The sequence below is a fragment of the Chelonus insularis genome, unplaced genomic scaffold (genome assembly GCF_013357705.1).
Source record: "Chelonus insularis isolate UGA/USDA-ARS -01 unplaced genomic scaffold, ASM1335770v1 contig_408_pilon, whole genome shotgun sequence".
Taxonomy (NCBI): domain Eukaryota; kingdom Metazoa; phylum Arthropoda; class Insecta; order Hymenoptera; family Braconidae; genus Chelonus; species Chelonus insularis.
In genome coordinates this window covers 591,133-618,054 of record NW_023276565.1, presented here as the reverse complement: position 1 = coordinate 618,054, position 26,922 = coordinate 591,133, and the positions used below count along the sequence as shown (strand labels likewise).

At 28.2% G+C, this 26,922-nt stretch overlaps 2 protein-coding genes across 2 annotated transcripts in view; one reads left to right on the top strand and one right to left on the bottom strand.

Annotated features, from left to right (window-relative positions):
- Positions 1-26,922, bottom strand: part of LOC118069360 (uncharacterized) — a 176,031-nt gene that overhangs the window by 132,900 nt on the left and 16,209 nt on the right. Inside the window, exon 2 of the mRNA XM_035087417.1 lies at positions 20,574-20,677. The gene's annotated coding sequence lies outside the window, so the exon portion shown is untranslated. The remainder of the gene's footprint in view (positions 1-20,573; positions 20,678-26,922) is intronic.
- On the top strand, positions 14,655-26,394 carry LOC118069353 (neuroendocrine convertase 1-like). The gene is made up of 15 exons (XM_035087407.1): positions 14,655-14,787; positions 14,878-15,052; positions 19,919-20,020; positions 20,102-20,296; positions 20,546-20,692; positions 20,782-20,848; positions 21,654-21,925; positions 22,304-22,516; positions 22,666-22,766; positions 23,166-23,231; positions 23,322-23,477; positions 23,995-24,158; positions 24,926-25,059; positions 25,701-25,859; positions 26,022-26,394. Exons 1-15 carry the CDS (start codon positions 14,783-14,785, stop codon positions 26,172-26,174), a joined length of 2,109 nt encoding a protein of 702 aa, XP_034943298.1. The 5' UTR covers positions 14,655-14,782; the 3' UTR covers positions 26,175-26,394.

The window sequence follows — 26,922 nt, the reverse complement described above, 5'->3', positions numbered from 1 at the left end:
ACGTTGGAACCTTTGCCCTACCATCCACCATAGTACCTAATGCACACCATGCACTAATATAAATATGATCATCATTCTTCACTAGTTAGATCAGTTACAATTCTTCCTTCGACAAGTCTATACTAAATCTCTGTTAAAAATTATCTTCCTTTAAACCTATATCCAATATTAAATAACGAATAATATTAGTTAGAATACAATTGTTTTGTAAATTGAAAATTACTTAAATAAATCTCGTTGGAATACAACAAACCCAATTATGATAAAACCATTGAATTCATGTAGGAATGTACTATTTTTTAATTTATTTTTAAAGAAAGTTAGGGTTGCTAAGAATGTGTCAGAGTAAAAGCTTTTGTTATTATTTTCTTAAGGCTATTTTTCTGTAACAGCATACTTTTGAATAAATTATTCCTGTATTTAGCATCCAATGGTTTTTCATTCCTCATATTATATTTATCTATGTGATGACTAAAAACTTTACAATAGAGAATTATCAAAAACCAATTTAAATAGACTTCTGTTTATTTTTCGTCAATAACTTTACCAAATTTACAATCACGAGTTTAAATTGGAATTTTTTTTCTTACAAATATATGGATAAAAACATTGGTTCCAGTACGTTTTAAATGAAAAAGTATATTCGACAATTGAATAGAGAAAGCAGTGGAAATAAAGTTGAAAAAATTCCAACCATAAACATTGTAGACATAGTGTGGAGTAACCAGCAATACACAGGTCAAAAAGGGTTACAAAAGTGAATCAAAAGCAGCAAGCAAAGTCCCGTTTGTTTCGCGCCGGAACAAAGGAATCTCGGATGACAAATGCCACGCATACACGCGGTCAACCGGATCTCCAAGCAAGCGAAAAGCTACTACGTAAGCAAAAGCTTCCCAAAGAACTATCTTTACTATATATGTGGAAAATAATAACCAACCCCCTTGTCTTCGTCGATTTAATCATTTCCCTTCCTGTGTTTCAGACACATTCATTTCTCTTGAATTTTTTTTCCATCGTTTAGATTTACTACTTGCGTTCATACAATACTTGAACTTCTTCGTTAAATTCTAAAAATTCCTCATAGCTTTCAGTTGCTCATAAAAATATCATTTTTTATAGAATAAAAAACTCTTCGATGATTTAGTGTAAAATTAATTAAAAAATCTAACTAAATAGCATCATTAACACAATTCATATTATAAATTTCGATAGACACTAGCTACAATAAATTTAATAATTAAAAAAATGAGTCTGGATACATTTTGTGCTCTGACGACAAATCATCTTTTCTTTTTTTTTTGTTTATAACTAATGGCTATCGTTATAAACAATATACAATTGTTTGATCACTTAAATTTATTTATAACAATATTTCATTGATATTTATCAAATATAATGATAGTAATGATCATTCAATAGATTGAAACCATCTTTAATTATTTATAACAAATTAAAATTATCATAAGCAATATATAATTGTTTAGAATCATGTGAAGTCATCGAAAATAATATTATATTGATATTAATCTAATTATTGAACAATATTAATTATTTAATAAGTAGAATTGATTTTAAACATATTTTTTTTAAACTTATTTTAAAGTCTTTTTGTTATAAAAAAAAATGGCTTGACCAAATTTGTTCAAACTCGTTTCAGATCTTCTTCATTGTATTATCTTTAAAATGAAGTTAGTCTGGAGTCGATATCTGCACTGGTTCTCGAGATATCGAAAAAAAATCTGACCTACGTACGTACAATTATACGTACGTACATACATCTATTTTTAAACCTTTTTATTTGCTTTCAAATGCCTCAAAACGTCAAGATATAGCAAAATTACGAATTTTAATAATCGACGCCATTACAATAACTTCCTAATAGGAAGTTAATAGATACTTCAATCTTCATGATAAAGTAAACCTAACGTTTGTTCCAATTTAGCGATTATAACGATGAGTAGAGAGGATATAAAAGGGATAGTCAATCTAAAAATAGAATGAATTAGATTTTTAGTTAGATAGTACAATGAAGTTCTACAAAAAGATTGAGACATAACTAGATTAAACACTATTCATGCTTATCAATATCATCATCGAAGAGGATCTTGTGTCTCCATAATATTATCCTCAAGATTCAATAAGCCATACTCTGACAATCTCACCCTACTACTCTTGAGCAACTTTGTTTAAGTTCCACAGGGTCAGCCATGATAACCTTTGGAGTAAGCCATCCTCTGGAACACTTTGGCCCTTAACCGAACTATGCTAATAAGTCTTCAGCTATCTTTAGGATCTATAGATTCGATAAGACGCCTTGTACCCTGATCTTAATAATTTTCATTACTATCGAAATCATATTAACAGCTTTCTCGTAATAACTAACTAGTAATAGAGAGGCACAGGATTTCCTCTTTAAGGTGTGCAATTTAATGTTTAAATCGCTTATTGCTATCCTAATTAGAATTAAGGAATATCTTTGAATTCAAATTATTGTGAAATGTGACGAAATTAGTACTAAATGTTTATTGAAAATGAATAAATTATGACAGAATCAGAAAAATGCCTTAATTGAATACTAAACATGAACAAATCGGTCAAACGTTGCTAACATAAATAGATTATTTTCAAAATGAAAATTTCTTTAATTTTTATCACTGTATATATAAATGATCTGAGTGTATATTAACTATTATTTAAATTAAGATGCATTAATACTTTGTAATGAGTTTCCAAAGTCTGCGGTGTATTTTGATGAATAAATAAACTACAAAAAATAAATATAATTATTACTTGAAGTGGTGATGATTGGTAAAACTGAATCAATATCAATAAGTCTAATTTACAAATTATAAATTGCTAACTTTTGGTGCTACAATTAATTTAAAAATTCAAACAAATCATTGTTATTTTATAGTTTCCAGTTTTCACTTCTATCAGCAGTCATCATGACTACCTGCTTTATTTTTTTATTGATATTCCAAACTGTAATTTGTCCCTTGAGACAATGAATAATTTTTCTGACTTTTGTTTTAACGTTTTAATGAGCAATAGACTTTCCAACGATTATCTCACCATGTCTTATCAAAACCTACTACTAGTAGGTAGGCCTAGTAGGTTGAACTTCTTTTTTAGCCTCCTCACTTCTTCACTATGACCCAGTATGCCTGAAACCAGCTGGTTTCGGTGATCCTCCAATCGTTGAATGTACCTGGAGCTGAGTGACTGAACTTCATCTAAGATTGTTTTGATGTCAAGCTCATTGTGTAATGTATAATTGACTGTAAACCACACTGCAAATCCAAGTGTGTTGTTCTTGAAGTCACTTTTAACACACTAAGCCTCTTCAATGTTAAATACCGGAAAAAAACTCTAGATTTTCTACACACTTTAAATGTGTAAAAAGTTATCTATAAATCATGTATAGTTTGTTAATAGATATTTTACATTGAACACATTTTATACGTTTTATTCTAACACGTTTGTGAAATCTTGGATCCGCAATGTAAGAATTCTTAGTGTTTTAGATCAAAATCTTTGGATTGAATTCATTTGACAATATTTCAGAGTAAGAAAGCATAAAAAATTGTTAATAATAATAAAAGAATAAAATATTTAAATATCTTTCTGCTCATAATAAATCTCAATATTTAATAACAACTACAACAGTTTAGTTATTTTTTTTTTTATATACTTGTACTATTTATCTTTACAGTTTTATTTTACTTTACTTCAGCCAAGTTTTGTTTCATTTTGTCTTTATTTCAAAAATAGATCAAGCGTCGGTAGCAGTGAAAAGGGTGGACGGGGGTGGAAGTGTGAGGACAGAGAAATGGAGATACAAGTGGACACGAGAGTTGTACATATGTAAAGACACGTGTAAACTAACCGACCGCGAGGTATCGATCCTCTATACGCGAGTACCGAGTGACGTATAGTCGAGAAGTTAATCAAATCGTTTTCACCGATTTATCAGAAGCCTGAAGCGTATTAGGTATATACAAGATTCTCTTGTATAATGGTAAATTTGTCTAGTAGCTTTGTATGACATGATTATTCTTTTATGTACTCCATGCTAGAAATTTTGCCTCCTGGGTAAGTAATATATAACAGTGTTTGCGCAATGATAAAAAAAAATAATAACTTTTTTTATGTTAATAAAAAAAAAAAATTTTTTTTACAAAGAATAATTGTAAATTTTTGTTCGCAATTTAAATAATTATTTTATTATTTATACATGGAAAATAATTTAAAAATTAATTCATTAATTAAATAATTTGATCAAAATTTTATAATTTCAATAAAAAAAAAATTTTTTTTACAAAGAATAATTGTAAATTTTTTTTCGCAATGTAAATAATCATTTTATTATTTATAAATGAAAAATAATTTAAAAATTCATTAATTAATTAAATAATTTGATGAAAATTTTATAAATTCAATAAAAAGATTTAAAAAATAAACTGATATTCACTCTATATTACTCTTTGTAAAAGAGTCAAGGTATTTTAATCAATTAAAAAAATTTTTATTATTAAATTAAATAATAATCATTTCTTTACAAAGTACTCTTTACAGAGTCGAGTAAAAAAGTTAAGAGGGAAATAAAAAATTAAAAAACTCTATTGGGAAATATTTGAAGACGACGTGATAGTCAGAAAGTAATCGAAGAAAACTCGAGAGATTATTGGAAAATTAATCCCGAGAAATTTTCTAGTACCGGTGTGATTTCAAAAGTCAAACGATCACGTAGTGAATTTTCCTTGCGTTTCTCTTGAGTGTCAGCACCTTCACCGTATGCTCCTGGAAGCAGATGCACTAAATAGCCTCGTGGGAAAGCTGCCCCTCTGATATTCCTCACCCAAAGGATGCGCATTATGGTGGTCTCGTCGTGGTTATCTTATAGAAGGTGGATATAGAAAGAAAAACGTTCCTACTAAAGAAAAGAAAAATCCATTGTGGCGAACAAATAAATCATCGTAAAGAATGAATCATACTTCTATTAACCATATCGATATTGCACAATAGTTTATAAATTATTTAAAATTACTAACTCATGCTATACAATCGGTAAAATATCTCCTTACACATTATTTATACTGAATATCTACTTAATTAAATAGAAAAGCAAATAGAAGTAGAAAAAAATTCTAAAAAATGTGAATTTCCTAAGATTTAGACTTCTTTATTTAAAGTAATAAAAGTGAGAATGAAGAAAGCGAAAGTATTCAAAGAAACAGTCATAAAAAAATTCCATGAAATTTAAAACACTTTTCTATCATATGAAACGTCTTCTGCGAATTTATTAAAGCCATGAGTCGGTCATGGCCGTGAGTAGACGGGAGACAATAACAAAAGATTAAGGCAATAAATCAGTCTTGCTAGATAGTATGGTAACTGTAACACGTTTAACGTCAAGAATATTTTGAATCAGTTGAAATTCGTCTACACTAGCAAAGAATAGAATAGAAAATCAACAAAAATGAGCATGTATTTTCCTCTTTGAATTTAAACCTTGATAACTTTTGAAGAACCCGAGTAGAATTTATTTTTGGGAAAGAGTTCGCATCCAATTCAAATTTCCTAAATTCAAGTTAGGCACCAAATGGGATACCACATTAGGCCCACATTGGGAATGTAACGCTTGTCCCTATTAGGACCAAGTGAGGAAAGCCTAATTAAGGCAAGTTAAATATAAAAACTAAGTTTTGTTTGATTATCTCATTTTTTATGATTTTATATTGTTAAAATACTAATTATTAAACGTATTATAATTAAATTTCCGCGAAAATACAGATGCTGAAATTTGTTCCTTGGGGGATTCGAACCTACGATCGCTAGCTTGCTCGCATCTGAGACCAGTGCCTTTACCCGCTCGGCTATTCATTTAATTAAAAAATTATTACTATTATATTAATATGAACGAATCCACATGTATAATCTTTTAAAAGATTTATGTAAATCATTATTTATTTTAAATCTCCATAATAAATAATGTTAATGGTTTAAATATTTTCATGCGTTTAAATTATTTATTTTTTCTGAAACTACAATATATTTCCAGTCAACATAATTCAGTTAAGGTTTAATAAAAACAATTAACTATTGTTTAAAGAAAAAACAATATCTGAAAATATATTTATTATTACAATACTTTGTTATGGGAATCTAAAGAAAATACTTAATTTAATAAAAAATTTTTATATTGTTACAAATTCATTTTAAATTCATCCTCACAAAGTTTTTATTTGTTCTTTAAACATTTTAATGAGGATAATGTAATATGTGCCTAATTTAGATGTAATTTTTGTTAGCCTAATGCGGACCTGATAAACATTTCCTAATAAATGACGAACTAAGACATCGTTTCAGTCAAGTTTATAAGGTTGTAATTGGGAAGTTATTGGGTAGTGCGAAATTGGGCAAATTTTACTTCATCCTAAAAACAAATTGATCAGGCATAGGTTGGGAATGCCTAATTTACGCTAGCCCATTCAATTCCCAATAAGGGCCCAATAGGTATTTAGGCATGCCTAAAATAAATTCTACTCGGGAAATTGTCGTATTTTAATGATCGATGGTTCATTTTAAAGCTAAAGTCGTACATATTGTACAAATAATAAATATAAAAATGAATTTACAAATTTATGACCATAGATGATTTAATAATTACTCCGTTTATTACCATCTTGACAGTTTGTTTTTATCTTCTTCTGTAATTCTTCTCGATAAGTTTTTTTTTTTTTTTCTAACACATTGGGAAAATTTTTTATTTCTGTCTTTCCAACTCCGAACACTAGTCCTGCAGATGAAGTTGAATTTATTGAAAATTAAAACCGATTTTATCGCGTGGAAAGTTTCTCATTTTCTTCGCTTTAAGAAAGAGCAGTAGAGGATGCAATTTGTGGATACTTTTTTTACATATTTTTGTTAACAATCTTTTTATTTATTTAAAAAGAAATATCAAAACATAGTAAAGAAGAAATTTAATGAATTCAAAGGGTAAAGAAATTTTCAAAATATATTCTTATCATTGAATTATCATGTTGAAGAGTAACTAGATTAATTGAAAATTTAATTAATGCTAATGTATTTAATAATAAAGATAATATAAAGAAAATATACAAGTATTCAAGTCTTTCATAATCTGTGTTGTCTATCGACTCTTTCCACCCTTCAACAAGTTCCAGAGACGAAAGCGGACGAAATACAGAGTTTCCTAACGTGATTAAAACTCATGATAACTAACGTAACAAAATTACCCGATAACTGTCGAGCATCTGGGCTCAGCGGTATGCTAACGATGGTGTGATACACGTTGAGGATGCGCTATACAACCCTTAAGCAGAGTTGCCCAGTCGTTACTTCCCAACTACTGCGATTGCAAGTCTACTGTCGACCTAACATTAAATTTAGACATATTTTTCATGTCAAGAGTATTAAATTATGGCTCTGAATTATTCAAGGTGGATTCTCATAATATATATTGGTGAATTGTGAAATCTATTGGAGATGGCCAACACAGTTTTAAACTCATCAAAGTTGCCCAATTAAAAGAAAAAAATGCATTATTTTAATGCGGATAAGTGTGTTAAATATGACGTCACTCATTTGATTAACAATGTAGTTACTTTTAAGGCATTTATAAGTGTGTAAAACGTGACTACAATGTTAATCACATGGGTGACGTCATATTTAACACACTTATCCGCATTAAAATAATGCATTTTAGAAAACTGAGGTTTACAGTGTTGGGATTAATTTTTAGATAGATAAAATGATGTCTAGAATGATATCTAAAAGATGTCTAGATAATTTTTTGGCTTTCTTTTGAACATCGTTTTAGATATCATTTGAACAAAATTTTACACAGAAATATGTACATATCTTTTTGGATGTCTATAAACATCTTTTTATCTAAATCCAAAAGATGTCTTTTCGACAGCTTTTTTCTTGTTGAATGTAAAGGGCAAAAAAATGGTCTACCAAATAAATATAATTAAAATATAATAATGATATTAAAATCTTTAATAGCTAAATTTTACAAAAAAAAAATCAAAAATTAAAATAATAATCTATTAGTCTCTATTATTATTAAAAATTAAATCTGAGAAATTTTTCTTTTACGATTTTACCCCAACACTAATAAAATTATCCCCCTATCATATCATTTATACGTCACTCAATATTCCATCTTTTTTAATTCTGCATTCTTTAAGGTTGTTCGATCACGAACAATAGTATAGTATAGGGAAAACCTATGTTAACTTTTAACTGAACTTTATACATTTATTATTGCTCAACAAACCGGTGAAATTTATTGATAAAGCGAACTTGAATTCTTTGAATTATTAGCTATCACTTTTGCAATTTTTATAGATTAATCTTTAAATTCGCTTAATGATCGAACAACCTTAAATCGAACCCAATTTCCAAACTTCCTCAGACTGAATCTAGAATCCTAAGGGAAAATTTAATCAATCAAGACAACACTTTTGTATTCACTCTAAGTTAAATAAATTGTCATTAAATTCTACTAATTGTCATTTAAATTATTCGAATTTCGAACGAAATAATCATTACCTCATAATAATATAAAAATTAATAATAAATATATATGATGGTATTTTTATTTTCTCCACTGGAAAGGTCTTCGTAAGGACCTTCTAGGTCACACCAAAACCTCTTTTCATCATTTATATTCATTTAAATTTGATATTTTTTTACAGACCAAAAATCTTCAAATGAATAATTTAAAATACCTTTTTCGTTTCTATGATTGACGAATTCAATCATTTCTACTCGTTTTGAAGCTTCCAAATTTAGATTCCGGTTGAATTTGCATAAAAGTGATATCTAGAAAGTCCAAAAGTCACAGATTGATTTTTGGACGACAAATTTTATTTTTGTATAAAATGGAAGTGAAATAAATTTTTTTTTTTTTCAGGTCACTAACGTGATTCGAAAATGAAATGAACAGTCTAAAAGTAAAGAGCTTGATTGATTCGTCGGCTGCTATGTCTTGAATAGGGTGAGAGTGCAAGAAAGTGTGACGACAGCTTTAGGAAATTAATGATCCGTCGATTTCGTCTGGACGTTTGTTAGGATAACGGCTATATTTGAAAGGTTTGGATACATTTTTTTTTTTTTCCTTTAAAGAAATCTATTCGGAAAATTTTCTTTCGTTTTCAAGTTGTTTTGATAGACAATTAAAACTGTTGTATACCCGAGCCTAGTAACGAATTTTTTATATTAGTTAAACTTTCTCTTTTATAACAAAAACTACACCCCCCTAAAATGCTCGTTACTGCATTAAGTTTATGATTTCCGAAAATTGATTTTAAAGACCCTTTTTCGTAAATTACTTTATTACAGGAAGAGTTTTTTCAAAACACTTAACAGTCCCAAAACTTTCCCAAAGGCTTATCTTCTTGTGACGTGTCGAGTCTCACCATGGTCCGAACACCAATATAAATAGGCACCTTTTGCAAAAACCCTTAGACTAAATTTTGAACTTGAACGGTGAAGCTCTGCTCCACAGACTGAAAAGTTCTAGCATTGACTAAACACTTAAGTTGTAGTTGAATTAATGTTTGAATAAATCAAGAATCCAACAAAACTCTTACTTTAAAAATCAAAAAGAAAATAAAATATATCTTAATCGATACATTTTTTTTCTACCATTTTTTTATCATCAATCAAAGCTACTCATTAAATTCAAGCTACTGAATATTTTTTTTTCTTTTACAAAAATATTAAAGTCTAAAAAATAAATTACTACTTTTTTCTTTGACTATATTATTTATTGTATTGATTTATAAATAAGTGAAAATTCAATTAGAATTACAGTTCATAAACGAAAATTATCACCAAAGTACGTGGAGATTAACTAGGTATAGTACATGATTAATTTTCACTTGGAACTTGTTTGACATTTTAGGTCACGTCTCAGCTGATTTTATGCGCGTTGAAATCCCGAGAATTAGATAATACGAACATGTTAAAGTAATATAATTTATCATGTGTAAGCTACGCATAAATGTACAAGATGAAGTTTTGCTTCATATTTTTTTACCTTCTTTAAAAAAAAAAGAAATAAATAAATAAAAGCAACAGCAATCTTCTTTGCAATGATTTTCAAAGATTTTAATAAGAAAAATTGATCAACAAATGAGTAAGTAATTAGACCAATTGAGATAAAGTTTTTTCGATTGGATCCACTAAACCTTGATTGCACTGCTGAGCAAACTTTCATTAGATCTTCAATTTAGTTACGATAAACTTCAAAATCGTACCATTTTTTTTTTTTGTTGCTTGAATGAAATTTCTGTAAAAAATTGTGTTCAATATAAAAAAATAATTATGGCTTGAAGAAAGTAATGTAGAAAATGAGAGTGAAATGATTGTTACTGTAATTACATTCTGCTATTCGTAACATTTGATTGAAAATAACAATTAAGTTAAAATTCTTAGCTTGTTTATTACATGAAATTCTTTGCCAACTCTCCCTTAAACAAGGTCATGTATGTTTATAGCAGTCTCTTGGCTTCCTAAACTCTAAGGTTTAAGTGACACAATGATATGTACTTTGTGAAGTTGTGTAAGATAATTACATGGAAAGCTTGTCGAGATACGAATAAAATATATGTTAACTGTTAACTCTGTGTAAAAAGCTCTATGGCAATTCATGCTTTGACAACATTTCTGTTGCTTTTTAATCTTTTTTTTGTAGCCTCACAGAAGGCGGTTATTTTTTTAATAATCTGACTTATCTAAATTAACAACAGTAAAAATATAATAATAGTAACAGTAATTAATTCATAATTAATATATTATTTTTATTAATATTCAACGATTTAAATATTCCAAAATTTTGAAAAATAAGTGGTTTTTTTTGTATCCTTATACATATCTCATTTTTTTTAGTAATTTTTTTTTTTAAGATTTTGAAGTACAAAAAGTTGACTTTCTCATTAGATAGCTGTTGAGATTATCTAGATAATTTATTAACGATATCTACAATAGATGTTCCGGAATCGTTGCTTATTGCATTTTTTTCTCTATCAAAATACTAATTATTTTAAAAATTAATTGCATTCGTTGCCATGTGACCACAATAATGACCACAAATTTTTTTGAAATAAAATACAACTAAAGTTCCTAAATTATTGTCGATATGATTGTTTTTGTATTTTTAAATTTTCGACTTAATTAATTTTAAATTATTGATAATTATGCCTTGTTAAATAATACTTCAGATAGTTCCTACATCTATAAATTTTTTTTAGTGTAATAATTGTTAAGGATAATCGAAATCTGTATTTATTGCGGACTATCTTCGAATTTTGACTTTGTAAAATATTTTAATTTTTTCCCTTTCAATTATGTTTATCAATAAACTTTTTTTTTTTCTTTATCTAGTAAAACTTGCTGCACATTCATTCATGCAGAAACAATAATAATTCCTTCTACTTATTCTCAAAATTAATTTCCTTTATAAATTATTCTGCTGAATGTCAAAATTTTATTGATAAAAAAAGTTATTGTTAAAAAAAAAGTTTTTTTTTAACTCTGTAAACGTTCTTCCTAAATGAAATATTTTTTATTGAAAACCATTTTTGCAATTCCTATCCAACAGCTTTTAAATATTTTCTATAAACTTTTAAACTATAGAAACATTAGATATTGAAAAAAAAAAAAAACATAAAAATGTCCTAAAAAAAAATTAAAAAATAGCTAAATCAAAATGTTTTCCACCCCAATTCTACGAATTGTCAGTTTCTCTATATCTTTTTGTCATATGTTTCCAAACCTTTCTACGTACCATTTCTCTCATCTATTCTGATGCAGTGAAAATTTTTACAACCCTCACTAGTTTTATGATGAAGGAATATTGTATAAACTGATATCTGGTGTGAATGTCACTCACTTTCATTATCTATTCTTGTTTTTTTTTTTTCTATTTTTATCTTTGCACTTTCTTACGACGTTATTGCACATCTTAACATCAATAACTGTCCCATAAAAATAAGAGAAAAATATTGTATGAATTATAAATCATATTGACGATTGAAAAAGAGTTGAAAATACGACTCATAATTTTTATTAAATGACTCGGAAATTTTTTAAGTAATTCATCTTAAATTTACGAGAAAATTTCGATAGATTTGACGATAAGAATAAATGGGAAGCATTTAAATGACTCCTTAAATCTACTTTTCATTCAATAAATTGTTAAAATAAACGGAAAATTTATATATATTTTTTTATTTTATCATTTTAAAATATTATACCAAAATTTATTTTTCCTAAGAGACTTTAGCTATTGTACATCAAATAAATTGGAATTCTTCAGACTTTCACGAAAAGAAAAAAAAACCTCTTCTAAAAATTATCTTCATTTCCCAGCAGTTGGTTGGAATAAAAAAAAAAAATATCTTGGTAATTTTCAAATATAGTAAAATATGATAAAAATTTCAAGTATCAGAATAAAGAAGGTAACACCAGTAATTATCTTATTCAATTTCATCTTTGTTATTATTCTCATTTAAGAACATTTTTATCTAAAATCGATTAGTAATCATTTTGTAAACGTTAATTAACACACGACACTAGACGAAATGGTAATTATCTTCCCCTTAGAGTTTTAACGCCAGTTTCTCTTTCCCACCCTTTGGCTCACCAATAAAAAAATGTCTCGTCGGTAAAAGCTCCATTTTGGTCGCGTTAATACGACATACGAGGGCACCACTCACTTGAGAAGGTGTTACTAAAAGCTCTTTTGCTCAAAAGAATCACTCAAATCCCTTCGATTAATCAACCCTTGCTACTCGTCTTACCTTTACCACATCATTAACCCAGGAAACCACTGGGACTCAGTCTACATCTTCTACTATTTGTAGATTTATCCATTTAATCTTATCTTGAAGTAAATGAATTTAATGGAAATTAATCTAGTTTTACTGTAATTCAATTTATAAATCTATTTTCAACTTTTTTTTTAAATAATCCAAAAACAAATTATGTCATTTTAAAAAATTATTATTATCTGAATAAAGTTTTTTTGTAATCGAAATATGCCTATAGCCTTTATCTTCACTTGGAACACATGATAGAAAGTCCATTATCGACTCAATAGTTTAATTAAAAATTAGTTAACAAGTTAGCACATGACTTACTTCCCAGTGGAAAGAATAAAAATACCATATATTCTATTCATCATTATTGTCATTATTATTATTACTGTTTGAGTGTAATTAACAATATCGAATAATTATTAACAATAATCATTTTTTACCAATAATATTTAATTGTTATTGATAATAGCCCATTGTTATTAACAATAATATTCCACTGTTTAAAATTCTATAAATTATTACTGATTTTGTTTTTTAAAACTATCTTTTTTTATAAAACATCAATATCATATTTTTTACATAAATGTTCCTAACATGCAATAATAATAATAATAATAATAATAATAATATTACTCAAAAGATGTTTGGATTTTGTACAAATAAATCCCACAAAAAACAGCCCCCTCTTTCTGGGTTGTACCAAAATGTGTATCAAACATAAATAGTGACAATGATGCAACTACAAAAAATTTTAAAATCATTGAATGCTGAAAATCAACAATATTTAAAATTATTTCTTTAAGTTGTTTTTCAAAAAAAAAAAAAAATTTAGTACGTTTCATGACACAATAAAAATAACATCCCAAAACTGGGCGTGACTGTTGCTTATTAATTGGTTTAAATATTTTCAATATAATCGAAATTTCATGCTTTTATAAAATCTTTTTTTGCTTAATTTATTTAAGATACTACATAAAATATGTGGATTTATCAGAAATATTAATTTTTAAATCAAAACAAAAATATAACGCGGCTGATTTTTTTGTGTCAAAAATTAGAATTTACAAAATGAGATCCATTACAATAACTTCTCACTAGGAAGTTAATAAAATTGAAAGCATCAAAGTATTTTTAATTAATTCAATCGATAAAACATTACATTATTTTATTAAAAGTCTAAAAACAGTTATCTAAATCAATACCAACAATTACATTTTTGTAATATATATTTTTCCTCAATAATACCAAAGTATTCAAAAAGGTCAAAGTTCGTGACCTCCGATACAACTGTACCACAGAATTTCGGAAGCACCCAGAAGCGAGCGCGTACGTAATTAGCTAAGTTAACACGATTTTGTAGACTGCACCTCTTTCACGGTCTTCCTGACCACATCATCCCTCAGCATCCCCGAACGTGACGACGAGCCGCTTCTATGAATTCTATGAATAGTCGCTTTACTCAAACAATTATTTCCCAAACTTGATTCTAACGTCGTAGCCGTAATTACCGAGTCAGCCACGGTTTAAAGTCCTTCTATCCCTTCATACTGTCACCTCTCTTCTACCCATTTGCCCTCACCACAACCACGATTCGATATCTCGAACGATGTTGCCTCTATAACTAATCAGATTCCCTAAGGCAGACCAAGCTCCCGATTGCAAATTTACCCCACCTGCTGGCATCTCCATGCCTCCTGGCTACCTTCTCTCCCTCTGCATCCCACCATTCCTACCCATCACTACGCAAGAGAGGGAAACAAGTGCGAAAAAAGATACTAATTGCTTCTACATCTAACATCCGATCACCAATCACTCCAAGTCTGATAGTCAACACGTTTGTTGCATCCATGTTTATTCTCTAAATATTTTTTCTAACTTTTGTTTTTTAATTAAAAGCTTTGTGATATTTTGTGTTGATACATACTATAATGAAGTGAGTACACTTGAAAAGTAATTGATTAATTATTGGAAACAATTTTGATTTTATTTTAAATAAATGAGAAAATATTTTCTATTTTTTTAGATGCCAAGTCTTGGTCTATTTGTGTCTTATCTTTTTAGTCAAAGAATGTACTTTAACGACGACAAATTCCACGTTGAAGAATTCTTACATAGAAGAATGGGTGGTTAAAATAGAAGGAGGACCTCAAGTTGCTACTCTTTTGGCTCTTCAATCTGGTTATAAGAATCTTGGACTGGTAAGTTGATTTAGAAGAAAATAAAAAAATTCATCCCCTATTTTTCCAAATCTTCATACAATGATTGAATAAAAAAAAAAATGGTCTTAACAACTTTTAAAGCTTGTAATACCTTAAACAAATCCTTTCAAGGCATCATAAAAGGATCTCATTAACGAGAAAAAAATTTCCATCATTTTAGGAAGACACTAGTGTTTTTTTTTTTTTAATTAAAATAAATCCCTTCAATTCACTTGAAACTTTTGTTTCTTTTGAAACCGATGAATGTTCTTTAAATGAATTATCAGGAAAAAATACTTACCAACAAAAAAAATGATTTCGCATGTCTCCTAATGAACTTAGGAATGGAGATATAACTTAGTCAACAATGTCTTGGTTTGTAAGCCACGAAAAGTCATGGAAGGGAGAGGCGAAAAGAGATGCAATTAAAACTTGAACAACTGCTTAATAACTCAGTCAGTTTGTGACAATTTCAACTTGAAACTTTAGAATAAAGTCGAGTGAGTATATAATAAGAAGTTTATAACATCATCATTTTTCGTGAACAATAATTCGATTAAAATGAAATGTTATTGGATTTTTTGTATATAAACTATTTGTGAATAATGTTAGTATGAATAAGCATAACATTTCTATAATAAATAGTGAAACAAAAATTATCTTGCGTCACTGCTGTGCAAATTTAAAAAGAATAAAGTGTGGGTAAGAGAAGAAGATAATCCGATAAGAGTCAATATATTTCAAGTGTTCGCCAAACATACCGGAAATAAGCGCGCATATGCCAGAAGATGAGTATCTCTATGACGTACGAGTTGTGTTACTCATCCTGCCATCTTTATTTAAAAAGGATTAAAAAAAAATTGAAGACAAAAAAAAAACGATATTGCGAATAGAAATGTCTTTTTATATTGAGAATAAAAATGTCATGTAGTGTAAGGTGATAAATCATTTTTATAATTTTTATCAAGAGATATATTATACTAAATTTTTCTATTTGTTTGAATATGAAGGAGCTCAAGATTTTTTTGACACTAGTGAAAACAGAAAATTTTGCACAGTTAAAATTTTTTTAGACATTTAAAGTAAATTTAAGACATTAAAAAATAATAATAGAAAACAAATTTGAAGATAAAGTTGATTTATAAATTATTATTATAAAATAAAAATAATTATTCTTAGAATTGAAGAAAATGCTTTCAAGTGAAGAAAATAATTAAATATTAAAAATTTATTAAATTTTTTTTTTTACAATATTGTAAAATAATCGTATGTCTATATGATGGAATTTTACTGTAAACTGAGTGTTAAAGAAACTAAATACTTAAAGTGTTTTTAATGGTAAATACTATAAAAAAACTACATAGTAGTGGAAAAATTATAATAGTAATTTTGTAGATAAATTTTAAAAGCTTTTTCATAATATGTTAGAGTTTGTTTATGTTGCATAAAAATGTAAACATCTAAAGTGCTTAATTATTAAACATTTTAAGCGTTTTATTACTGAACACTTTAATTTTTTGGATAAGCAGTGTATTCTGGAAAATACAAATTTTTTAATGACAATTTACTGTAAATCCAAGATTTTAAAAACATGTCAAAATAACACGCAAGAAGTGTGTTCAATGTTTAAATGCAATTAAGGTGTTTTAAAATAACGTCATCCATTTAATTATCATCGTACTCACTTTTTAAGTGCGTTTAAGTGCATTAAAAATGACTAAAAGATTAATTAAATAGGTGAGATAATTTTGAAACACTTTAAATGCATTGAAGTAAAACGCTTTTTAAAATCTTGAATTAGCAGTAAATTTCTTTAAATTATCATCAATTAATTAAATAGCCAGTATTAAGATAAAAAAATAAACAAACAACTTGAATAGTTAGAACTCTAAATTCGATTGTATTTTAAAATGAGTTTCCGTATCGTACAGTACATTCTCTAGTTTTTATTTATTTTTCAAACAACTTTTTGGCTTGTTTGGATCTTAATTATATAAAATAATTACGCTTCGGATAGAATAAACAAAGGTAGGCGGACACGCACTGCACACAGTGAATTGTGGTGTACCGCAATACAGCACAATGCAACTGCGGAAGAATATAGTCGGAAAGTATAGCATGAAGGTGAAAAAAACTGAGATATGTTATGAGAGAAAAGTGACTTTTACAAGAGAGGAGTAAAAAAAATCATTTAAAATTAACAAGTAACATATTCGTCTAATTATAAACATACTTATTTGTTGTTTAATTTTTAAATGACAGCACTGTAAATCCCAGTTTTCCAACATGCATTATTTTAATGCGGATAAGTGTGTTAAATATGACGTCACCCATTTAATTAACATTGTAGTCACTTTTAAGGCATTTATAAGTGTGTAAAAAGTGACTACAATGTTAATCAAATGAGTGACGTCATATCTAACACACTTTACGCATTAAAATAAAGCATTTTGAAAAACTGGGATTTACAGTGAGACGTATCAACATTTCTAGATCTTGTACTTTTGTTCAAAGCCAATCAACATAACAATTTCCACGTTTTTACTTTCAGTAGGCATTCATTGATTACTACAACTACTCGCCCAAGCAGTGATTTTAATTTACTGTTGGTTGAGTTTTAAATGGAACCTATTTCTCCCCACATTTACCTAATGTCTCTTCGAAATCCTCGGCAAATTGAAAAAAAAAGTTTGATTAAAGGCGCCGAAATACAATATTTTGTGTTTAGAGTAATTAAAACGCAGCTTGAAGAAGTGGACTTAGGTAGAAAGTAATTAGCGAAGTGATAGAGACATTGAGAAACGAAAAAAAATGGTAGGACGTATGGAGATGGAGATGTTAGGGTGTTCACTGGAGACTGACGACGCCTGCAGGGGCTTAGAGCCAAGGGATTACACCAGAGACAGTTGGAAATCCGATCAAAACAAATGGACTGCGAAAACACCCACCCCTATTTCTCTATCTCTTCAATCCTCGTCTTCCTTTCTTCCCTTACTAGTCTCTGTATTCGTACACTCTATTCCCTTCATTCTCGTCCCATCGACCTCGCTATTCCCTCTGGACCTGCCAGTCCTTAGAAGACACAATCTGAATACCCGATAAGATGAATCGCCTACTGATCGTCAAGCAATGACTAAAAGAGAAAGAAGAACAATCTTTTATCGTTTTCTCACGTTTTTACCGTGATTCAAGGCACGACTAAACGAGTTTTTAAAATAAAATCATTATTCTTAAGAATTATTTCCGAGGTTTTTTTCTGCTGTACATCAGTTGGAACAAAAAAAAAGTCCATTAATTTTTTTTTTACTCCAAACCTCTTATTTCACTACCAGAATTCTGCTGAATACTTGTTTCAATTATTTTGTAACAATACAATCTTTTAACTTTAATTTAAAATAGTAACAAAAGTTTATGTCCAACAATAATTGTTGTGAATTTTTTATTTTAATAAGCATGAGCTTTTAATTATGTTGAATTGTATAAATAATTGGATAAGTTCCTAATAAGAAGACAGCTTCCTTTCTCAAATTTTTTTTTTTACATCTAGACGACTTTTTAACTAGTCTAGAATGATTCTTAGTGAAAAATATATTTTGTCAAGACCGGGAATCGAACCCAGGACCTTCTAGTTACGCGCTAGCTGCACGGCAAATGGTAGTTAGAGACCCTCAAGACAGAGTCTGGCAAGATGACGCCATATTGCTCAATTCCTGCCTAAAGTCCCGTGAGAACTGAAGGGACTTTAGTCCTGCCTGACTCTATCTTGCCAAACTTTGTCTTGAGAGACTTTAATGGTAGTGTTTTATTTCAATGCACTTAATGTGTTTTAAAATGTCGTCATCCATTTAATTAGCATTGTAGTCATTTATTAAACATATTCTAGTGCATTAAATTTATTACTTAACAACAATTAAACATGGGATATTGTTAATATTATCGTATTAACAATCATATGATTGTCTGTAATAAATAAAAAATAGAAACTTTAGTTGATTTTTAATCCAAAAAATAAAATACAATCCCACATAGTAATTGCTGTTAAAGTGATTAATTCAATTCATTTAATCGAATTTCATTTTAATTTGATTTAATTAAAGATCAATACCAAGCTATCATGCTTTCACATTGAGTTCTAACAGAGAATCGATTAATGTTTAAACATTTTTAGCGAAAGAAATAATAGATAATTGAGAAAAAAATAATTATTTCACTCTAAAGCAATAAATCTTATGAGAACAATTTTTATATTACGAACAAAGAAATAAAAAAGCTAAAATGAACAAAAAGTCTCAATTTTTAACAGACACGAAAAATGACTAGAAATATTGTGTAGATTATAAGAAGCACGTAAATATCTGTCCCAACCTACTTGAACATAATAAAAAGGCATTACGAGTTATCGAGCAGGTGTTGCCAACCATTGTATTATTAAAAGAGACCTTATAGCGTTTGAGGTTACACAGGAGTCAGAGGCTATTCAGTATACTGCCACGTGTCTCTACCAACAACCATTTATTCATGGCGCAATATTACTCAACCGAAATACGACTTTTAGTTGATTATTGTATAGGAGGGTGGATCTGGATTCAGGGGAATTGATGGGGAAAAATGTTACCTACTGTATACGTCTGTTTCCCTGATACAAACATCCCCCTATTGGGAATCAAAACTCTGCTTGACACTTTTTCATGACACTTACACCCTTGAGGAAAATTACACCAACATGATATCCATAGTCAGCTTATATTTAAGTGTACACATGTTTTCCATAAATACTATTTGCAATTAATTAAAATGTGTGCTAATTTATTACTTTATTATTATTGTTAAAGTTTAAAATAATTTTTTTTTTTTAATAAATTGTAGGTATTAGGTTTTGAAAATACCTACTTGTGGATCAAAGATCCTCGACAGATATCAAAAAGAGGACACTCAGGATTCAACGAGACACGATTATCAAACTTTAAAGTACATTCAATCATTTTTATACAATTTTTTTATTTTTATTATAACTATAAAATTAATAAATTCTTATTTTTTGACTTCTAGATCCTTTGGGCAGATCAACAGAAAGCATTCAAACGTCATAAAAGAGATTTTATTACTTTGGATTCAGAGAAGCCATTAATTCGTGAGAAAAGAATATTAACTTTTGATAATAACAATTATTTGAACGATTTAGAAGATCATCATAAAAATCAGCAAATGTTTAACGATGAATTATGGATGGACGAATGGTATTTGGTGAGTAAGTTTATTTTTTCAATCTACTTTGATATTTCAATTATATCCTAAAAGTCATCAGACTTGTATTTGAACATTCTGATCAATAAAGATTGAACATAGCTTTGTAATATTCATAGATAATAAATTTATAGCTGACATAAACTGTATGAATGATTGCTCATCTAAACGTGCAGTTGAATTATTTGTAAAAATTATTATTACATAAAGTCAATAACGACACCTATAAAATAGCTGTAAAATTTCTAGCAAGATACGAGGAGTAATAAAGACTTACCAAAGCTGGACCTGAATGTTCTACCGCTTTACCATCAGGGGATAACAGGTTATGGTGTCAAGGTAGCTGTTCTGGATGATGGTCTCGAGTATACCCACGAGGACCTGAAAAACAATTATGTGAGTATTATCAAACAGTCAATGATATCCAACAGTTGACAATAATCCACTTGATGGCTAATTTTTTGGTTTTTTTTATCATTATCAAGGATCCTACTATCAGTTATGACGTCAATGAACGAGATAACGATCCAATACCACGTTATGAAGTAACAGGTGCATAAATAAAAATTTTCATTTCAATCAGTTCATCAGCTTTAATGTTTTTTTTTTTTACCATTTCAATTATGGAAGTCACGTAGGGTAGGACTAGTTGAGCATAGAGGTAACTTGAGCAATCGAAATATCTTGGAAACTTTAAAACACACACTTTGTTTAATTTGCGACTAAAATAATTGGGTATAAGAATATTTCTTCTGTAGGAATCAAATGCCTTTGCTCAACTTACCTCACCTATGGGGTACGTTGAACATGTTTGACTTTATTTAAATCCTTCATTTAAATGGCTGTAGCTCTTAAGGTATCAGTTTTAGAATTTACATTCAGAATTTAATGAAACTAGGTATATAACATCATAATTGATCAGTTAAATTTTTGCAGGCCTACAGAGAACTGAAAAAAGATATTAATCTTTAAAAATTTTTGCCTTCACCATTAATCCTTTCGGGAAATCACAGACTTTATTTTGATTCACAACACTGGACGTTCAGATTTCTATGATAATAGTATCATTGTACCACCAGAATACTTCAGAATTCTAATCATTGAGAAATCATGACCGAGAGATTGCTCAACTAGCCCTACTCTACCCTCCTTACAATAAGTAATTGCTTCTATATTATCTTCTAACCCAAATTATTTTACATTAGTTTAATTGAAATAGATCATAAATTAAATCAGAAAAAAAAATAAATCTGACTAATTTGTTATTTAATTTCTTAACAATGTCCAACAACAAGGTCAATTTTGTATTCTGTGATAGTTTTATTTGATAAAAAAAAATAAAATAGTCATTGAACAGGAACAAATGCACATGGGACCCGATGTGCTGGAGAAATAGCAATGGAGGCGAATAATCATAAATGTGGAGTTGGAGTAGCATTTGAAGCTTCAATTGGTGGAATTAAATTACTAGACGGAATCGTAAATGATCGGGTGGAGGGTGAGGCACTGGGATATAAGCAAGATCTTATTGATATTTATACTGCTTCCTGGGGTCCTGCTGACGATGGAAAAAGTCTTGAGGCGCCTGGTAGACTCGCCACAGAAGCACTAGAGCGTGGCGTCTTGAAGGTTTTTATTTTTTAAATATTCTATGAATATTATATCGTATTTTATGTGTGTATATCGGAAAAACTTTATTGGTGTTTGAAAAAAAAAGAAAAAAAAATACGAAATTATTCATCAAATGCATCAATCAAATAGTCATTTAATGTTCAGGAACAATATTTAAGAGACTATTAAAAAGTTTCATGGTGTACAAATGATTGGAAAGTTTAATAGAAAATTGAATATATGTGAAAATAAAATTCCTTGGTGTAATAATAGAGTTATCGTATGTCTTCATTAAACATTACACTTCCAAGTTCATTAAAAGTTTGAACCAATTTTCATTATATCAAGAAGAATCAAAGCACCAACTGGTATTAAATTCGTAATGAATGCCATCAGGGTCGAAATGGACGAGGAAATATATACCTTTGGGCTTCAGGAAATGGTGGGTCTAAAGAAGACAATTGTGGCTGTGATGGTTATGTCAATAGCATCTACACTATTTCAGTTGGTTCTGCTAGTCAGACAGGAAAATTTCCTTGGTATGGTGAAAGATGTCCTGCAACTTTAGCGACCACCTACAGTAGTGGAGCTTATTATGACCAAATGATTGTACGTTTGCTGTTTTTTTTTTGCACACTTTTAAAGAACCAATTTACTTTTATTATTAATAAAATAAAATATAAAATAATATAGTCTATTTTATGATATACTTGATTTTACTGTATATCATTTATTTATTTTCATTTCTATTTTTCTAGGCAACGACTGATTTAAAAAATGAATGCACGACTCGTCACACTGGAACGTCAGCTTCAGCTCCACTCGCAGCAGGAATATTAGCCCTGGCATTGCAAGTGAAGTAAATTTCTATTCTTTTCTGTAATTTATCTTTTTTTTTTATTGTCATGATTTTTTTTTTTTATATTTCTTTTCTTATTTAATGGACATAAAAAAAAAAACTTACACGCTTTTCCTTTTTACCAATAATTGTTTTTAGTACCATAAAAATAGTACTAAACATACAATTTATGGAAGTACTGAAAAAAAATTATACTTCATGTGAATTTATTTATAAGAAAATTCTTTCATTCACAAAATACAAAAAATGTTGTTTATTAATGGTAATTATTTTTGCAATTATTATTTAGTACTTTCTAATAAAATTTTTTTAATAAAATTATTTTACTCAAGAATAATAACATTAAATTTAAACTTTTTAAAGAGACATTTATGTATGTATTTAATTTTCTTGTCCAAGCAAAGAACTCACTTGGAGAGATGCTCAGCACCTGGTTGTAAAAACTTCAGAATACAATCCTCTAAAGTAAGTTTTGTTATATTACACTTTTTAAAATTAAATGTAATTTAATTAACTAATTTATGAAGTCATGTAAACAATTCTTATAATTAACAGACATAATCCTGGTTGGAAAAAAAATTCTGCTGGATTTTGGTTCAACCCACGATTTGGATTCGGTTTGATGAATGCTCATGCACTAGTGTACGCAGCAGCTAACTGGACAAATGTTCCAGAAAAGAGAAAATGTTTTGTGCAGCCTTTACATTATCAGTGAGTATAAAAAATAACAATTAAATATATAAATAAACTCAGAATAGTAAGTATTTTATCATATCTTTACGTTTTGAGACATCTAAAAGCATATTAGAGAGTTTAAAAATAGATGTCTGAACGTACGTAACATTTTACGTACGTATATCAAATTTTTTCTTGATATCTCGAGAACCACTGAAGATATTGACTCCAGACTAATTTCATTTTAAAGGTAATACAATAAAGAAGATCTCAAAGAAGTTTTAACAAATTCGGTCCAGCTATTTTTTTTTTATAACAAAAAGACTGTAAAATAAGTCTGTTGACAACTCATATTATCAATAAATATTTAATGCATTTTTAAAAATAAATTAATTGAGATAATTTGTGATTGATGACATAAATAAATGTCTCATAAAAGTCAACGCTGATAGAAATGTTGATTTCACTAGTCAGAATGAAAAAAATAAAAACTGGAAAAAGAGATTCAACTTTTTCATAATATTTTTATATAGCTTGTTGATGTACAACTCAGTTCGCAGGCTTTAGTGTATGGTAGCCCAACAGCTTTAGCATTCAACGTAAACGAATGCTCGGATAAAGATACAAAAGTCAGTTTTCTGGAACACGTACAAGTTGAAACTACCATCAAGTATACAATTCGTGGAGCACTTCGAATGCATCTAACCTCTGCGACTGGTGAGAGATTATTTTAATATTTCAATCCTTCTCGTTTCTTCGTGTTTTTTCAGCTTTTTCTCATCATGTCATTTTATTCTTACATCTTGCAATCATTTTTCTTTACCCAATTTGAATTTTTATTTTTAAATTAACCGATTCAGATGGGTTTGTAGAAGGATTGAGAACAATTTATAATGATAACTTTAGTATGCATATTAATATTATTTATCTAACAAAGGCAAATGAATTTTAATAATTTCAATAATTCAGAATAAAGTGTGACATTTGAGAAATTAACAATTACCTTAAACAATTCAATTATTTCATTATTAAATTACTCAATGTTCCAAATTAAAATTCTTTACTTCATTACTTTATCAATTACTGCTACATTTAATAAAATGTTACCTAACTTTCTTTCATTAGAGTTGCAATTTAGTTCATCTAATTGTTAATGTTAAATTGAATAAACAAAATTTTTCTATCGGTTAAAAAATAATAATACATAATACCATGATGATATTGAAGAAATATTAAATCTAAAATGTTTATGATTGATATGGTAAATATAGATACTGTTGCAGAAATAAACTTTCAATTCATTGCAATTTGTTTGTACACAATAATTGTTGTCTGTCAATTTCTGGAAATTAGAAATATAAAAAAAAGTTTGATTAAATTTTTTTTCAAGATAATGTAAACAAAGAGGTAGAATGTAAATAAACAATGAAAATATTGTTATGAAAACACTAGAAAAAATTTATATAAAAAAAAAATTTCCTCAGGTACTAGAGTGGAAATATTAAATCCTAGGAAATTTGATACATCAGACGAAGGATTTATAAAATGGAAATTCATGTCAGTTGCAACTTGGGGAGAAGATCCGAGAGGTATTTGGAAACTCGAAATAGTTGACAAAGTAAATATAACTATTTTTTTTTTAAATATTATTGAACCACTTTGAAGTTTTATTGTATAAAATTTTATTGTTGTTTACTTAATGATTATTATCGATATTTAAAATCGATGAATAATTTAGTGAAAAATAAATAAACAAATTAATGATCAACTATTAATTTATCATAAGTTTTTAACTTCCACGTGGGATAAAAAAGAAAAATTATCTAAATTTTGCAATTTATAAATTATACTATTTATTAATGCAGAATCCAAACATCTTTTAAGTAATATTATTATCCATTACATGTTAGGAACATTTGTGTAAAAAATATAATAAGAGTGTCTTATAAAAAGAGATAGTTTTAAAAACTAGCAATTTTTGGTGCAGAATTAAAAAACTAACATAAATAATCACTAACTAGTTATGGTCTCATTGTCTCTTCTACACTTGTTTGACTTTCTTACAAGTGCCAATAATTAAGTGGACCATGTTCAGGACTTTAAAATAAAACCTGATCCAAATTGCTAGTTAGAATAAAATGCTAAAATAAATAGAAAAAAATCTAGCATTAGAAATTTATGGATAAGATCTTTTCAAAGCACTATAATTTATTGTTTTCTTTGAATCAATATACAAAAAATACATTTCTATTGTTACAGATTGGACCAAAAACTAATAAAGGAACAATAGAGAACATCACCTTAATTATTCACGGAACAGAAGATCCACCATTTTATCGACTGAATAAAAAAAATGATAAGATAAATAATAATATTAACAACATTAATAAAAAGAAGAATAAACACTTTGAAATAATGGTAATAAAAAAAAAACTTCCTTCCTAGTTTTCTGAATTAGTTAATGCACGTGTTTCGATTAATGGCAATCAAACAAAAGCCAATACTACTCGTGATAACGAAGGCAAATGTAATCATGGAAGAATATTAAAGAACTAAGTGTAAGCCTTTTTTTTGTTTCAGAGAGATGAAATTGAAAATGATAGAGAAAAGGAAGAAAACAAATGGAATGAAGCAAACAACGAAATAAATGATTTCACTGAAGAAGTTATTAAACCTGTAAATTTTATTCAAGTTGATTGGCTTCGAAGATTTTTATTTGGTTGGATTAACTAGATTTACTAAATCTACAATTTCACTCCTCTCATTTACCCTCGGGATGAAATTTTCAATGATTCTGACTATTTGTGTCAAGTGGAAACAGTCCAACTACCTAGCCTCAATCAAGTATGACAGAATGAAGGTTTCATGATGAGAATTATTAATATCCAAGGAAAACATCATTGTTCATGATTTTTAATTTATTCATTCTACCTACAAAGCTTTTATTTATATTTTGTCATGCATTACATAATTATTTATTACTAATTAATGCTGTTTTATCATAAATATTTGATATAATAACAATAAATATAGCAATTATTTTGCATAAATATGCAAAAATATCTTAGATAAAAGTATTATTTATTTAAACTTTCAAGTGACCTGATAAATACTAATAAAATTCAATTAATTAATGCACATCACTTGTGAAAAATCATGGCATTAATATTCATGAACTGCAACCAAATAAAAAATATTCTAAACTCATTGTTTAATCCAGTTATTATTTGTTCAACGATCGAATGCAATTTATTCTCCAATTGAATTTATCTTCGTTACTCTAAGCTCTAGGCATCAATAAATTTTCGTTATCATCATTTCTCATATGGTTTTTTTTGCAAATAAGAATAAACTAAATAAATAGATGAATGATAAAAAAAAAAAAGTGAATAAAAAATGACCGAGTCCGATAAGTAAACTATGATTGAAACATTTAAATGCGTGTAATTCATTCACGTGGCTGCGCCGGCGTCAAAAGTAC